The following is an 18,468-nucleotide window of genomic DNA, read 5'->3' on the forward strand; positions in this document are numbered from 1 at the left end:
TTCTCATTTCCTCCCTACCTTCTAATTCAGGAGTATCAAACTCATTTTCACTGGGGGGCCACATCAGCCTTGTGGTTGCCTTCAAAGGGCTGAATGTAATTTTAGGACTGTATAAATGTAACTACTCCTTAACTAGGGGCAAGGAGCTTGGCACTGCCACCAGGTAGAAACAAGGTGCTGGGCCGGATAAAACAAGATGGAGGGCTGCATTTGGTTCACAGGCCTTGTGTTTGCCACCTGTGTTCTAATTTTAAAAAGTGGCTTATGTGAATGCATATACCGAACTTATTTACTAATCAACTATCCTTCCAGTGTTAAAATAATTAGGACTAGAAAGAAAAACTACCATTTGAAGTCCTATACAAGTCAACAGACACAGAAACCTAACCCGACACCATTTCAAATTTCGGCTGCTTAGGTTGCAGCCTAACTGGGATTTGGTGCATACGTCTGGGTCACAGGGTAGTTGTCAGGAAACAGACCAAACTGCTGAGGCAGAGTTTGAAATCACTCTAACATGTGGTTCATTTTCAAGGTTCAGAATGAAGTCCTAACTGGGAAAGCTCTAGAGATAGGAGTTTGGAGCAAAAACTAAACAAGATATAGGAAAACACTTGCTTGATCTAAATAATGATTACTGGGTATTGGAAATCAACATCCTGATACATCCTATCCTGTTCAACATCAGTGAACAAGCATAAAATTTGTTACAAACCAGTATGAATGCTTAAGTCACATCTCAATCAGTGAATCAAATCCATCCTTTAAGACACAAGTTACTTCTATTATCTGTAAGTGTTTGGCTTCTAAAAATAGGGGCATAACTTGTTAGTGTACTATAGTGTAAATCAAATTACATGGATTCTAAAAACACCAATTCACCTTGAGGAGGAGCTTATTCATTGGAGAAAATGTCCACTTACTAAATTTTGGTGAGAAAACAGGACAAAAAAAGGATTGCAAAATAATCCAGGTTGACAGAATATACAGAATATCCCCTCAGCTAATGTTATTGCAATAAAAAAGCATCACAAATAGAAATAATTCTTTTAAATATAAATAAAACATTTTCATATAAAATGTATTGTTGAATTTGAAAGTAAGTCCAAACTTTCTTGTAATATAGTCTCTAGGACATCAGCTGTTGCAATAGGGACTTGAGGATACCAAGTAAATGAACATTATAATTTGCATTAATGGTTTTTAAACCTTACTTCTTAATTAACCTTTTAACATCTGTCTTAGTAGTAAGATATCTTCTGTTGCTCTGACTGGTGTCACTTCGTTGGTCATCATTCCACAAAGAGAAAGGCTGCCAGTTTGATTCCTGGTCAGGGCACATGCCTCGGTTGTGGGCTTGGTGTCTGGTTGGGGCGCGTGCAGGAGGCAACTGATCAATGTTTCTCTCCCTTCCTCCCTCCCCTCCTCTCTCTCCAAGAATAAATAAATTAAATCTTTAAAAAAAATCTTCTGTTGAGGATTTGGATTATATTTGGTCTTTAACAAAAATATAGATAATTTATATATAATAACAAAGGTATATAGTTGTATATCATATATCACATATGTATATATAAGTATATATGATTATATATAACCTTTTTTGTCAGTTTTATCCATTTCAAGGATACTGAGTAAATGAACATTATAATTTGCATTAATGATTTTTAAACCTTACTTTTTAATTAATCTTTTAACATGTATTAGTAGTAAAAAATATCTTCTGTTAAGAATTTGGATTATATTTGGTTTTTAGCAAAGATACATATATAATCTATATATAAAATAACAAAGATATATAACCATGTAACATTATAATTATATACAATATATACTTATATATAAGTATGTCTAAGTACACTTATAAATAAGATCTTAAATATACAATTTTTTGTCAGCTTTATCTATTTCAAGGAGTTTTCAATGAACAATAAAGTTTGTCTTAGACAACAAATCAGAAAATACTTTCTATGGTGGCTTCAAACTGCATTTTTAACCCCAAAATGGTATCCAGAGCCATTTTAGGCCACATCATAACCAAAATATAAATAGCAGGAATTCACATTCCTTTAAACACAGTGAGCTTCTTAGGCTGGCAGGGTCCTGTTCACTTAACCCCATGGAAGCACAGAATCAGAGCAATAAAGGTCAAGGGTTAGGAAGTGAACATAAAGGACAGGCATTAACATAAACCATATACTATCTGAATGTTTTGTTCCCACAGAAATAGTTTCCTATATATTTGTTTTGTTTTTTTTTTTAGGATTTTATTTATTTCTAGAGAGAGGGGAAGGGAAGGAGAAAGAGAGGGAGAGAGACATCAATGTGTGGTTGCCTGTCACATGCTCCCTTCTGGGGACCTGGCCTTGCGACCCAGGCATGTGCCCTAACTGGGAATTGAATGGGCGATCTTTTGGTTCGCAGGCTGGCGCTCCATCCACTGAGTTACACTAGCCAGGGCTCCTGTGTATTTTCAATATCACTTTTCAGGAGTAGCTGTTGTCACCCAAGGACTGATTTCCTGCATTGTCATCATCTTTTACAACAAAATGCTCCTTTTCAAGTTCCTTACTGTAATTGTTACCAGCAAATACTGTCATAATCCTCCAGTTCAAGACATGAATATCTGTGTAGTACTTAGTTTCCATTATAAATAATAAAGGTATAAAACAAATAAGGCTGCCATTCTTTTTTACACTGCAATAAATATACAAGAATGAATATAAATTGTTTTTTATAAAAATGCAATTTCTAACCAGTTTAGAACACTTCCAAACTATCAGGACATGGAGTATGTATTTACTCTGTTATAGAATGCCAGTCACATGAGATCTGAAAAATTCTTTATTGGTAGCCACACAGTTGACTAAAACACATCTCTGTGTTTTCTTGCTATTCAAGAGAAAATATGCAATAACTACAGACTCTCACTGGATCTTTTAAAATTTTATAAAAATTGCCAAAGTCATGATGAATACAATTATTGTGGATATATCATTTGAAAAAGTAATACAAATTATGCTGCTAAAGACAAAAAACATTAAAACACATAAACATCACAATGTGACAGCAGTAACTTATAACTATTTAATATGAAAAATTAAATTTAAAAAGTTGTATCAGAGAACTTGGGAATTTTTCACTTTAGCAAAACAATCTATTTATATATATCTAATTCCTATGGTACAATAAAAATACTTTTAAAAGATATGACATTCAAATGCTTTATTTACACAAATAATATTGTCCACACTAATAAAAGTGATGCCCTAAAACATGAACTGCTCTGCTAATTGTAATTAAAAAATGTTTTCTTTACTTCATTTTACATTTTTGTTAGCAGTTAGCATTACATATTAATCCGTTATGTTTTGACAAATACAGAGGATCCTAGTCAAAATACTGTTTCCCAAAAGTAATGTACATCATATTGCTTGAAACAAACAAATCATATAAAAGTGGTAATCATTTATCCAAACATTGATTATGAAAGACAACTGGCATATATTCAGGCAGAGTGTTGAGTTCATATTGGTTTATTTACAATAAAAGTATTTTTACTGACACTAACATGATAAATAAGTTTCTATGTCAATTGCTACAGTCTCTTAAATTTATAAAAATATTATATAAAATACCACAGCCTTTAGAGGATATAAATTCATGTGGTTCTGATACTAGCAGCTGAAAAGTGTTTATAATTTAAAAATAAATAAACTATAGAGGTAAACCAGTTACAAAACAGCAGAGGACTGCAATGGTCACAACTGAAAAGAATTGCCTAATTATAGCTAGCAAAATGGTGAAGCAGTTGGATCAAAAGTTTTAAAAACCTCTTTCAGAGATTTGTCATCTGTTTCTCCACTGGGGTCATCATCTGGGGTGGGGCTCAGCTGTCCCATCTGCCTTGACTGCCTTGGATCACTGTATTGGGGTCTAATTAAGCCTGTTAATGCCTGAATGGGAAGACTATGCACTGCAGGGACCTGAACTGCACAGGAGCTCCTGAGAACATTTGCCTGTGGGTCAGCTGGCCCATCAACAGTGACTTCCACATTTGGGATGGTTTTCTGTGGCAGGATTTCTTCTCCAGGAGAAGGCTCATTTTTGTCACTGCTTTTTAAACCACCACCTTTTTTCTGGTTCTCTGCATTTTCTGTTGCTCGCTCTGGAGTGGATGAAGAACCATGTTCCCTAGGGTCATACAAACTAATACCACTGAGAACTGAACTTGGAGTCCCCAGTGGAACGCTGGCTGAAGATGAGAGTTTAGGGGCATATGGAGGCAAAGTCCCAGGCCCAGAGTTGCTGGTTACTGCCACCGAGGGCTGTGGCACACCAGGGCTTGGCTTGGCTAAGTGAGGGGCACCCTTTGATGCATGTGAGTCCTTCGTAACTGCTTGCTGAGAAGCTGCACTGTGCAGTCTGTGAAGTCTAGGATCACATTTTTTTTGCAGCCTGGGGTCTCCTAATTTACTTGCTGAACTGTGCAAGTCCCCAAATTGTTCCAGGTAGCCTTCTCTGTTTGTTGTATTAATTTTGGCTTTGGCTGCTACTTTTGAATCGATGGGCACTGTGCTTTGATGGAGATCACTTTTTGCATTCCATAATCTACTGAGCCTCTGGTCAGCTATAAGCGGGGGCAGAGGTAAAGTAATTGAAGATACAGGGTCAGGTTTTGGTAAAGGGACTGGAAGTAAGTCTTCTGGAGCCCACACAATGTGTTTTGCGAAGCTGGGCTTGGTGAGTGTAATATCCATTTTAATGTGACTGAACTGTCTCAGCTGCGACCTTGGATCCTGGAGCACTGCACCAGGGGGAGAGTCCAGAGGTATTAAGGAAGCTTTTTCTCTCAGTTCTCTTTCTGTGTCCTCTTCCTCATCATCTCCTCTCTTGTGTTTGACATTAGTGCCAGCATGTGCATGATGTAAATCACACTTGACTGCTCCAGCTGAGGAGCCTACGTGCCCACTTCCATTCCCTCTTAGTTTTCTGGGATCCCACACAAGTCTGAGACCCTGTGTGGTAGACTCAGATTTTCTAATGTCTTGCCTTGGGATGGTCCTAAGTCGAGGGTCAACAACCTGGTTTTCTTTACTCTTCTCTTTAGCAAGTCTTGGATCAGTAGGAGTGCCAGGTTCCAAGGAAGATTGTTGCTGATTCCTTAAAGTTTCTGTTTGTTTCTGTAATGTTTTCAGTATTGCCTTGACACTGCTCCCTTCATCCTCTTCGCTACTGGAATACCAGTTAACAGTATCATCTAAATGCAGACAAAGACTTATTATAAAGAATGAAGCCTTTGGATTTGGCCTTAATTAAGATAAAAAAGCACACGCTATTTCTGAAATAAGTGTAGGGTTTCAACACTGGAATAAGATAGGATGTGGTATGACAATGATCAATTCCATTATTATAATCTATAAAGAAAGAGCTGTAATATTAGAACACATGCAGTGTCGTTCCAGCCAGAGACAGTTGGGGCCTCATTCTAATTGGCCAAAGAGAAGTTAGCATGAGTGTGGTATAATAGGGTTCAGGTAGAAGGGAAAATACTCTGGGAAAGGAATATTAAAAAGCTTTGGATCTCTTTAATTCAAGCAACCCTTAGGCTCTGATTTATCAAGATAGCAATGGGAAGACATAAAAATATATTTGGAAAGAAAACAAAACACAAATGACAGTTAAGGAAGCAATGGGAACTGAGCAAATGAGAGGTGAGGTACAGATTGTTTATTTATAGTTTACTATATTTTGAGATGTAGTAAATTTTTAAAATGTGGCTACATTAGCTATTCAAGCATTAAATTAAACATAACAAAACTAACATGCTTAGGTTTATATACTTGAGCTTTATGAGAACACTTTGGGCTTTACTCCTAAAGTGTGTTTATCCCTCATGCGTTAGACAAAATGTTAAGAAGCTGAACTATCTATCAGAGGCCTGCTCTCTAGTCGAGTAGAAGGTATGATAGGATGAGTCTCCTCTTCTCCCTTCACAGACACAGACTGACTGAGTTAGAGACACACACACACACACCCATTCTAGACTATCCTGGATCAACAGACCATTGTAGATATTGCAATTTTACCTCTTTGCACTGCTTACTAATATTTTCTACTACATGAAACTCTAGTGTTACATACTTAAGTTTGAACAGAGCAGTGCTCACAAAACGAGAGCTTTTTAGAGTGGGAATGTGGTTAGACGTAGAATACATTATGTCACAATGGCAAAAGGTTTGACTGGTATCTCAGGGTCTGGGAAAATGACTTCTAGACACTAGGTCTGTTTCCTTCTTTTCTTTGACCCCAAAGTCTAGAGCTGGGCTTGTGAATCATTTTAAATATTTCTGAAGAGTAACTTCGCTCCTCACAGATTTTGTTACCTGATCCAAATAGGTAAGATGCTATCTTATTCTCACTTTCATATCAATATATTTTATAAGCAGTAAAATCCCTTTTGGAATGACAATGAATATAGAACAGAAGGGAAGTGGGACAGCAGAGGTCAACAGAAAGCAGATACTAGATAGAAAATTATGCTTAACAGCTTTCTATCAAAGAACAGCTAATTTATAAGGGCATTAAAACTGATAAACGCAAACACAAAGAAGCCCTAGCTTGTCAAAACTTTTTCTGTGTACAGAGAAAACAACACTTATAAAACATCACCAAAAATTGTATAATATTATAGTATAAAATCTATCATTCAGAAAAGTTTTGATTTTTTTTAAATTAAAAAAAAATCCTCCCCATGAGAATATGTTTACTGATTTGAGGGAAATATTGATGTGAGACAGAGACATTGGTTAGTTGCCTCTTGAACATACCCCAACTAGGGATCAAACTTGCAGCCTTTTGGTGCACAGGACAATGCTCCAACCAACTGAGCCACCCAGCCAAGGATGATTTTCTTGTGTATGAAAGCATAAAGCTCTGTAAAACTTTATAGAAAGCCTACCATTAAATAGTTGTTTCTAAAATTAAGTTTTAGCATTTAAAGGAATAAACATAAATTGTACAGGAAATGAAGTTATTAGGAATCCCTCATTTCCCTGTGATGTTAAATAAATGAAGAGTTAATGTTATTTGAAAATAGAACAAATAATGTTTACATAATAGCTTTTAACTACCTAATTTTATATTTATATACATATACATAGTTTTACATAGTTCTTCATAAATTTTATGTTTAAAAATGGCCAATTATATCAATTTTGTAATTTATAATAATTGGATGTTTTAAACATTTCTCTTAACTTAATCAACTGCTGTACACTTATCAATATAAAAAATACTAAGGTAAATTTATTGTCTGCATATAATCTTTTATATTAAATATAATATTCCTTAATCATATAGCAGAATCTGAAGTATACAGACTATGCCCATAAAAATTTCTCTAATACCTGAATCATTCTGAAGTTAGTCTAGAAGTCAAAATTCCTGAACCGTAAGGTATCCTGTTCCTTTTCTGTTTCTTTTCTTCCAAAACAAAAAGTCTGTTCACTTAGACCTTACACTCTAATTTCAGATCTAATCACTGGTTCAACTCAAACACTCTGAAATTAACTGCTAAAACATTGACGGTGCTAGAAACTACAATCTCCAAAAGAGAGGAGCTACCAGGTAAACTGAAAATAGGAGAGACAGTTCAGAGGAATTCATTTTTAAACATTAACCTATTCAAGGGCATTTCATGAAATGAATGACCCGAACAGGTAGGATGCTGCCATAACATCTGACATACCTTCTTCCTTGCTGGGTGCCCTCTGAGGTTGGGTGCTGCTTGGTTCTTCACCCTCTTGGTATTTCTGAGTAAGTCTAACAAAAAGAGCTCTCTGCACTGCAGGGAGGAGACCTGGTGCAGGCAGGGGATCATGGCCCGTCATGTTACTGCTGCCATCACACCCACTCCCATGGTGAGAGGAGTCTTGAAGAATGGGAGGCTGATGCTGAGCAAACTCACCGTGCCACAGCCCATCTACACACATAACATGAAAAAAGACAGACATTAATTCATCACAAAACTCCACTAGGGAATACCACTGTAAATTATAAGAAATTGAAGCTCTAATGATAATCACATTTGGTTAGCAAATTAGTGATTATAAATACTTTTAAAAGTTATTTCAAGTTCTACTGTTACAAATATTTGTTTAAATTTTAAACATTTTAAGGTCTAAATTTCATCACACTTTACTTAGATTTAAAACATACTTTCTTATCATAATTTTAATGAAAAATAGGACTCCAAAATTAGAAGTGAGTTATTCTGAAAGGTAAACTTACCGCTAGAGTTATTAGGTGGCTGAAAATTAGGTACAGCATGATGTGAATAGTAATTATCATAAAACTCAGCTGGGTTTTGTAGGGACTCATAACTGGTGTTGAGCTGCATTTCAGCAGAACCATGCAGGTGTGATGAGCCTGGAGCACAGTGATTTTCTCTGGGTACTTTTATCATGTGTTCTGTAAAGCCTGGACAATGGTATGCACCACTCATACCTGGTGCTGACAAGGGTGCATCTGGCTGAACGAGTACTCCAGCTTGGCTGTGGGAACCTACCACTCCATGTGGACCAGGCGGCAAAGGTGGGCTCAGTGGCACTGGTAGACCAGGAGGTCCTGCACATGGATGATGTCCAGGGGAGCCTGGGTGCATCACAGGACTATTATGTCCCTGAGACATATTAGGTCCAGGACCTGGACTTGACCCAGAACTATAAATATGCTGAGGATGTGGGCTGCCTTCCTGAAATTGTGGTCCTGGTGGCGAGGCACTGCTGTAAAATGCTGGTGGCCTGTAGACAGAAAGAATAATATTTCTTAGTTCAAAGAAAAAAGGGAAACAAGAAGGTCACATTTCTAAATGAATGTTAGTTACATGTGTTTTTCTCTATCAGAATAGAATGCTTTTTCTAGGAAGCCATTTATTCCAAATTATCTATACTGGAAGTGCCAACATGTGGATCTTGACTTCACCTTAGCCCAGTTTCTTAATTGCTGTTTATTATCAGTTGTTCTAAAACTTACTCATTATTGGTATTTTGAAAAATACAGGAAGTACAAAGATAAATAAATCACCCTTAATCCCACCACCTAGAGATAAATGTTTTTGACTGATTCTCTTCTAGTTCTCATTGCAGTGTAGAGAGACTTGGAAGCTGGGTTAAGGATTCTATAGATTAAGATAATGGGAGGCAGCAGAGAATGGGGACACAGAGGACTTGGAAAACAGCAACTGAGGTGTGTGCCACACAGCTGCTATTTCTACCTGAGCTTACTCACATGATTAACAGGCATACAAGTTAGTTTCTTAACAAGAATTTCTAGGGGACAAAGACATGATGTTGGAGACATTTGGCTCTTCTGGGAAGCTGTTATAAGGTTCAAGTGTCAAGTCCCAATGTTCTGGCTGCCCAGCTGTGCAACCTCAGCAGATTTTCTGCTAGACTATTCTGTGGTATAGCTGAGTTTTTCTCCTGGCTCCCTTTATTCTGGACTGCAAATAATACAAACTGGTCTCTGTGGTTTTGCCAGAAATTCTGTATGGTACTTACTGCTCTCTAATAAACCTCATCCTGCTTAAAAATAAATAAATAAATAAATAATACCGGGCAATTTCTTTAAAAAAAAAAAAAAAGACAAAAAACAATAAATTTCTAGGGGGAAATTGCCACCATTTTTGAAATTTTTAACTTACTTCTTCCCAATCTTATGTGCTAAATCCACAGTAGGTTTTACAACTATTTCAAAAAGAGATGGAATTTTCTTGAAATCATCAGAGAGATCTGTCTGAAAATCATCTTCAGGATCAGAAAAGGGAAAGTGCTCTGCTGGAGTTGGCAGGAGCCCCACTCCCGGAGGGGGTTTGGGAAGAGGGGTTATGCCATGCTTCCTAAGTTCTTCTAATTCTCTTTCGTCCTCATTTGTGGGCTCCTCTTCAGTGTTCAATACCTGAAAATGAGTAGCAAAGATTACCACATTAAAACAAGATTTCTTTTACATTTAAAACTATGATTTTAGTAAACTAGTTCTTTTAATAGAAAAACATATTAAGCTGCAATGGGTCATAGACAGTTAACTCATTTTTGATAAAGAGAATGAGGTTCAAAGGGGTAAAGGATATTTCTCAAAATAAATGAACTTTTTAATGGCAGAACAAGAATGAGAATAAAAGATTCTTAATTCCTAGCCCAAAATTGCTGCTTTCCTAAAACATCATAAAATGAGACATGAAAAAAGTCTTTGGCTTCTTAGCGATTTTATAAAACATGATGCAAGTCAAATGAGTCTGTGGAGAGATGTAACAAATAATCAAGATAGAAAAATATTACTCACTTTGTCCAAAAGTTTCTTCGTTTCTTTAGTCAAGTCATCATGTGAAAATTTACACTTGTCTCCTTGGTAACATTTTGCTCCACTATGATAGAACTTGCATGGAAATTCATGTAAATAAAAATATTAAGGAATAGACCAAATATAATCAAACTAATATTTTTAAACCAAAAACATAACTGTGCTGAATGAATGGGACTTTATGATTATATATTTTACTGAATTCTCTATAATCATATCAGATAATTTATTCTAAGATTAAATATTTTAGTTATGCATCAAAACATTCAAAAAAGTAAAATTTCTTTTACTCTACCAGAACTAGGAAACATTTTTTAAAGACAAATATTTGTAATGGTCATGCACACCTTATTATTTTCCATAATAATAAAATATTATGCAGAACAAATGAGTTTTGTAGCAAGACCTTACATCCATGAAGAATAAGGAGCTTGATATGTCCTGTTAAAGTCAACCCAACAATGTGAGCTATAGGCTGGTCTGACTTAAAGGCTGGTCTCACTCAAGGCAGTAGAGACAAACTTCTAAAGAAGACATTACACCTATAAGTATGGTGGAAAATACACCATTTTCAGATGCTGTATGTTTAAAAAGAATTTCTGGATGGTTTTAGGAATTTATTACTGTAATCATTACATTGTTAAGGTCAAAAGAGCGAAATTACACGATCATCTTAATAAGTACAAACAGCAACTAATAAAATTCAAAATCCTCTTTGATTTAAAAAACTCTTAGTAAAATAAGAATATACTTGATTTTTTAAAAAAATCTATCTTAAAACTATAGCCACAAGTTAAAGCAAAAGGAAATTATCATTAAAATGTGTACTGTCTGCCACAATCATCGTTATTTAACATTATTCTAGACATGTAGCCAACACATTTAAAATAGGAGGTATAAATTATTATTTACAGATGGCATGACTGTGAGGAAAAAACATAAGGATATACTGAAAGCTTTCAGAGTTTAAAAGGTGTCTGGTTGCTGAAGAAATATGTCAAGTCTAGAAAAAATGTTATTTCTTTTTTTTGAATAAGACAAATTTATTACAATATTTTGATCAAGAAAGGAGGACTGTTTGCTACACACTTACAGAGGGAATGGTCAAACAGCACCATGTGTAACAGTAGGGCAGAAGCTGAACTGTGCACACAGGGAAATTCGGGACCTAGTAAAGGTGGCATTTTAAATCGCTTGAAGATGAGAGAATGAGTTAACCATTTGGAAAAAAGTTAGGTTCTTACTGCACATTATATATTAAAATAGAATCCATATGAAGTAAAGATATAAATGCTAAATAAAAATACAACCTTCACAATCATAGCTTAATCACATTTTTATAAAAATTAGGTGTAAATGTTATCTCCACTCACAAACTTTAGCATAGAAAAAAATCTGAAAGACTTTATGCCATACTGTTAGCATAATTATTCCTGAAGAGTGACATTACTTTGTGTTATTTTTAAGTTAGCTTTAAAATTATCAAACATATACCAAAGTAGAGAGAATAATACAATCAGCTCCCTCATGCTGGCCACGTCAGTTCAACAATTTCACCATCTGTCCCTTTTGTGAGATCTATGCCCCCTATACTCTCCTCACAACTCTCCCTCAGAAACACATGAGTATTCAAAAGCATATTCCAAATACATTTAATCTGTGAGCACCTCCATGTTTATTTCATACAGAAAAGGAATATTTTTCTTAACAATCACAACCTTATCAATATGAAAATTAATGCATCTATTTTACCTCTTTATCTACTACTACCCTGTCAACATACAAATTTTTCAAACTGTTTCAAAAAGTCTTTTTATAATTGCTTTGTTCAGATCAGGATCGAGATGAGATCCACACACTGGACCTAGTCAACATATATCTCAAGTTCCTTTATTGATCCCCATAAATTCCCACATCTTTTATTTTTTTATCATTTATTTGTTAATTTTAAACTTGTCATAGGTGTTTATTAAAATAAATACTCCCTATTGCATCATATCAAGAGGCATTTGATGTCTAATTGTTTCTTTTTAGTACTAAGATTGATCAGTTGGTGCAGGTAGGTATTGTCAGCCCATTTCATCAATTACAGTTTCTCATCAACTTTCCACTTAATGATTTTAACAGCCATCAGTAATCACTGCCCAAATCCATTAATTCACCAGAACTTGCAAAATGGTAGGACTGTTATGTCAGAGGGTGAACTCATGTGTAATTCTGCCAACACTTCCCAGCTCTCCTCCACAAGGATGCCCCATTTCACATTCCCAACAACAAAGTCTCAGCATATCTATTTTTTCACAACTGTGCTAACAAAATGTGCTGTCACATTGCGGGGAGGGGGGATTTTTACAAATCTGATGGCTACAAGTGGTATCTTGGGCATAGATTAAAGTGCATTTCTTATTATAAACAGGATCGAGCATCTTTTCCTGTGTTTTGGGTCATTTGCATTTCTCTCTGTGAATTATCTGTATCTCTTACCCCATTTTTCTTCCCAATATTTAGAAATTCAGATATCAGGCCGTTACCTCTTTGTAAGTGACATAAGTTGCAAACAACTTCTCCCATTTTATTATTTATCTTTTACTTTTCTTATGTCATATTTTTGTTATGCAAATTTAAAAATTTTTATGCAGTCAAATTTTCAATCTTTTCCCTTATTCCTTCTGGATTTTAAGTCATACTTCTGTTTGGATAATAAAGAATTACATCCATATACACCTCTCATATTTGTATAGTTTTATCTTTATATTTAGATCTATGATAACAGGGATATTTTTACTTTCCTTTTTTATATTATTTTTTGAGCTAGACAAGACTATTTTAAATTCTATCTGGAAAAATAAATGTGAGACTCTACCAAATGTCAAGGATGCTGGTGAGGTGGAAATAATCACAGCAAAGCAGCAAAGGTATGAGAACAAACCAAAAATGGAGCCAAGCTGAAACTCTAGAACAAAAACATGGATATAAAACACTTCAAGATAAAGATGAGTTTCAGATTGGGGGAGAAAGACTCCATTAGTCATTAATTGTAGTGAAAAAGCAGCTAGATATTTTGGGGATGGGAGAGTTAACACAGACATACTATATATATATATATATTTTTTTTTTTTTAAAGGACTACTATAAACATACAGTGATACACCAATTTAGGTGGGGGCAGGCATACAATTTAGATGTATAGATTTCCAAAGGAAGAAGCAGGGAAGAATATACAGTGATAACTGGTGGTAAGATTTGATGAGACTTTGATTTTATAATATACAACGATGATAATTTATTACTTATGAACCTAAGTAAAAATAATTAAGTCGTAAAATAAATATTTTGCCACCTACTCCCTCAGGAACCAACATGCTATTGAAATAGTTATAAGATGAGTACATTAAGTACACAGTATCTTTATTTCACAGATTTTTTTCCAAAGGGAAGTTATTTCATTTCCCTAAAGAATAAAACTTAGTCTGCCTTTTTGAAGTAAAATGGTTGACTAGATTTAGTTTATGTAATGTGTTGTTTTAAATTTAAAACCAAACTAGGCTTTCTAGATTGTACATATGATTTTTAAACCCCTCAATTATGTTTTCAAACCTCAGGATTTTGGTTAACATATTTTTAGTAAAGGATATTATGCATGTAAATGCAGTTCTCCCCTTTAGTACAATATCCTTGTAAATAAAATTTGCAGATCTCTTTCTTCTTCTCCAACTCTGCATCATGATCAAATTTACATTGATCTCCCTGTTCACAAAAAGAAAAGAGAGGAGGAAAAAAGGCACAATTGAATTGGATATTTTCCATGGCATTTCATAACTGAACTACGGTTATATCTTCAGTCTTTAAATAATGAGCTAATAATAATTCAAGTAATTCCTTTGAGTTTTTGCCCAAGATGCTGGGTGTGGCTATGTGCAGAGCACACAGTGCCACGGCCCCAGGAGCCTCTGCCCACTCACCATGTCCAGCTGAGCTTCTGCGGGGCCTCTGGTGTGGCCATGTTTACAATGGGTCAGTAACACTAACTACTTCCTAGGGTTGTTGTACAGATTAAATCATTTAATATTAGCAAACCACTTTGAACAGTAGTTGCCACATAGTCAGCATTGTTTATTTAAAAAATGTAATTTCAACAAATTACATGATTGTTCTAAAATATAATGAAATAAATTCTGATGTATATAGTATTTCCATTGAGATACATTTTGAAGAACTAGTTCTATTACAACTAAATGAGAAATGAAAAATCTAACCCCCTTCAAAGGCTTAAATTTTAAAGAGTATTTTGGAAGTAAAATGATTTATGATACTGCTATAAATTTACCTTAATACATCTCCCTTCCAGAAAGTATTTACAGATTTGTTTTCCTTTGTGTTCCACTGTGTGTTGATTAATAAATTCCTGAGTCATTACCTTCCATTTTTTCCCTGGTTTATTATACTGCAAGAAAAAAATTTATTTTAATGCAACATATACAAATAGGTATAAAATGTACAGTCAAATGGATCTGGAAAGCAGTACAAACTATTAAAAGTGGTCTCTATGAGACATTGGAGAGATATGCTTCTTCAATGATTTTTAAGCTGCTTACTGCTACTAGTGGTTGCAAACCCTGTTGCTACTTTAATGAAGACACATTATTACATAAAAAAATAAAATTATAAAAAGCTTGAAAATTAACAATAATATTCAGTTTTGGCAAAGGAACAATAAAACATGTACTCTCACACAGTATTGATAAGTATGCTATAAAAGATTTCAAATATCTATATTGTTTGACATTTAGGATTATTCTAAAGCACAGGTGGCAAACACAAGGTCCATGGGCCAAATTTGACCCTCCATCTTGTTTTATCCAGCCCAGCACCTTGTTTCTACCTGGCAGTAGTACCGAGCTGTCATTTAACTGTTAAGAAGTAGTAACATTTACATAGTCCTAAAATTATATTCAGCCCTTTGAAGGCAAACACAAGGCTGGTGTGGCCCCCAGTGAAAATGAGTTTGACACCCCTGTTCTAAAGGAATTATCAGGGAGGCCCACAGAGGTTTATTCATAAAAATAACTACTGCAGAACTACTTCTGTAGTGGAAAAAAAAAACCTAGAAACATTCTACACATCTAAAATATATCCCAATTTTATAATAAAGATAAAAAACTAAAAGAATATGTCCCCGTATTTAACAGTATATGTCTCCAGATGAATCTCTAAAAAATTAGAGATTTTTTTGCATGTGTGGTTATTTTGTATTTTTTTTTTTAGGAAAAAAACTCAGGGAGGATGTATTACCTTTAATTTATAAATTTAAAAATATTAAGGGAAAAACGTGTATGCTGGAAAATTTCACAGCTCTACTTGTTTTCCTTGGCTCTCCTCAGTCCCCAACTTGACTTCTGTTGAGTGTAAGAAGACTGAGTCAGGACAGGGGATGGTGTCTGGCCATGCTAAGGACTGCTATTCATGACGCCATGGAACAGCACTGTTCTTCAAGCTCCCGGCATGCATGTGGTGGTGCGCTGTAGGAGTGCAGTGAGTATTTTTTCCTCTGATTTGATTCCAGTTTTCTCTTTTCCTTCAATTTACTAGAAGACTGAGAACAATGTTGTACAACCTACTGAAAAGAAGAAGTTGCCTCATGGCAAACACTTGGGGCAACATGCGGCTAGACTTAAATCTGATCTTCAGTGCTCATAGCTGAAATATACGTTATAATATAAGAATTCTTTTAAAAAACACAAGAAGGTCCTGGCAGGGTAGCTCAGTTGGTTAGGGTGCCATCCCAATACGCCAAGGTTGTGGGTATGATCCCTGGTAAGGGCACATATAAGAACCAACCGATGAATGCATAAATAAGTGAACACCAAGTCAATGTTTCTCTCTCTCTCTAAAAAAAAAAAATCAATACATTTTTTTTAATTTAAAAAGCAAAAAATACCAAGAAAACAGATAATCCTAGAGGCTCTATTTAAAAATATAAGTACACCTAAATTGCCCCAGGAAAGCACAATAAAATTACTTATACTATACTCTAATAGGATCATTTACAATGTCTTAAATCTATGTATATTTGACTTTAAAACATTTTCTATTTACAGGCTCACTTAAAACAAGTAGATATAAATGACCAGCTCACATATGCTGCCTGTACAAAGAATCATGGCTCTAATAAAACAGACAGCCAAAGAGAGTTCATCATGCAAAGTCAGTAAGTCAAGTTGAGGAATAGAACTCTCAAACAGTAAAAATATTTGTGATTATTACCAAATCCCCTGAAAAATGCACCAAGTAGTACCTATGTTTTATTAATAACTTAGTCTTTCTGTCAGTCTATGTTACTTTTCTAATGATATGCCTCAGTGTCTCAATAGAGGATTGTGGGTTTTTTGTTTTGTTTTTCAGTTTAGTTCTGCTCAAATGAGTAGAAAGTATCTCATAACTATGAGAAACCTACCTGTAATCCAAGTATTCTAGAAAATCAAAGCAATTTTAACAAATAAAATTTTAGGACAAAATAAAGTACCTATAAGATCTGATCTTTTAAGATTGAGCCTACAGAAGAACCACAAAAGTCCTTTTATTAAGTAATTCCTGGAAGAATCACAGAAGTAATTTGGTTCATCACCCTCCCTGGACAAATATGAAAAATGCAATTAGAGAAGTTAGTGACTTAACAAAAGTCCCATGGCATATTAGCAGAGTCACTTAAGAGAACACAACTCAAGAAAAAGGGAGGGAAAGGAAAACTGGAGGGAGAGAGGGCAACCCAAACCACCTACTGGGTCATTTTAATTTATTTACTCTAGAGGATGTATTATATTAGTACAAGGAATGAGAGCATTAAAGATGTTTTAAAAATACACTAGGAAGGGTATATAGAACGATCTACCAGGAAAAGAACATGTATTTACAGAAAATGTATTAGTTACTATAAAGACTAAAAAAATTTAAGAATCTTATGACCAATAGAATGAATGTCTTTAAAATCCATTAAAAGTTGGCTTGGTGATTATTACCAAATCTGTGACAACCCTTGAGTTTTCAAGAAAACTAGTGCAGATGTGCAGGCATCTCTGAATTTATACGGCCTCTAGGGCTCTTACACTCCATGAAAAGGCTAGGATGGAAGTGGATCTACGCTGGCCACTCAGCATGTCCACTTGACCACAGAAGGGCCTGAATGTGAGCACTGTCCCGCTTATTTCTAAGATCACAAGACAATATCTATCATGACAACCCATAAACTGACATAGTCGGTGACATATTTTAAACTTGATAAATAAAAGAAAAATAGTCTAAATCTGATGAATGCAAAAGAAAAAATTTATTCTCACTTTCTATTATAGGATAAAGATTTTTTTACTTGCAGCCCAGATATGTAAATATCTAAAATGTTAGTGAAGGGACCCTTGGAGTTAATTTAATACTACTCAAAGCACTCTCATTTTACTGATTAAACAAACTGAAACTCAGAGACAGATAGCCACTTGCTTGAATAGCCATGCTTTCCTGGAAGTTTTTTTTTTTTTTCCTTTCAGGTATAGGGTGTAGGTAATGCATGTAAAAGCAGGCTTACTTAGAAAGTATTCACACTAATTTAGTCTAGGGAAAGCAGCACATTCTAGAGGTCTACTAGTGTAGCAAGATGCACAGGCAGGTTAGAACCACCCAGAAATCCTAGGCTTGTTTCAAAGCTATTCAAAGGAATGTCAAACAGACTTCTCTATGCCTAATCTGCCCAAAGTCTTTAATATGTTACCGCTGACTGAGAATCCCTAAGAGAAGTGTGTCATATGCAGGGTTCCCCAAATTTGTCTGGGCCTGAACTTCCTTTTTAGGCCACACCTATCAACACCTCCCTAAGTAGTATATTAAGGAGTACAACTGAGGAAATTTTTACCCATTATCTTTAAGCCCAGAGATAAGAAAGCCAAGCATTAACAAGTACAATATAGTGCTATCCCCTTATCTCAATCATGGTTGTAACTGTATAACCCACCCTTGCTCTGTAAATTCAGTCACACCTCACTGGAACCATGGCAGAATACAGAAAATAGAAAGTTGCTACAGTTGAAATGTACATGTTTGAGTTCATTTCATCACATA

At 35.1% G+C, this 18,468-nt stretch overlaps 1 protein-coding gene across 2 annotated transcripts in view; it reads right to left on the reverse strand.

The window, feature by feature from the left end:
• Positions 1-2,826: 2,826 nt before the first annotated feature.
• The window catches only part of ZC3H6 (zinc finger CCCH-type containing 6), a 61,277-nt gene continuing 45,635 nt past the window's right edge, over positions 2,827-18,468 (reverse strand). For both annotated transcript variants that reach the window (XM_036028272.1, XM_028514414.2), the window contains exons 6-12: positions 14,690-14,806; positions 13,998-14,109; positions 10,345-10,454; positions 9,707-9,960; positions 8,293-8,804; positions 7,751-7,984; positions 2,827-5,260 (exon numbers count right to left, since the gene is read on the reverse strand). In XM_036028272.1, coding sequence (XP_035884165.1) covers positions 3,792-5,260; positions 7,751-7,984; positions 8,293-8,804; positions 9,707-9,960; positions 10,345-10,454; positions 13,998-14,109; positions 14,690-14,806 — 2,808 coding nt within the window. In that variant the 3' untranslated portion in view covers positions 2,827-3,791. The remainder of the gene's footprint in view (positions 5,261-7,750; positions 7,985-8,292; positions 8,805-9,706; positions 9,961-10,344; positions 10,455-13,997; positions 14,110-14,689; positions 14,807-18,468) is intronic.

The sequence above is a fragment of the Phyllostomus discolor genome, chromosome 6, assembly GCF_004126475.2.
Source record: "Phyllostomus discolor isolate MPI-MPIP mPhyDis1 chromosome 6, mPhyDis1.pri.v3, whole genome shotgun sequence".
Classification (NCBI taxonomy): domain Eukaryota; kingdom Metazoa; phylum Chordata; class Mammalia; order Chiroptera; family Phyllostomidae; genus Phyllostomus; species Phyllostomus discolor.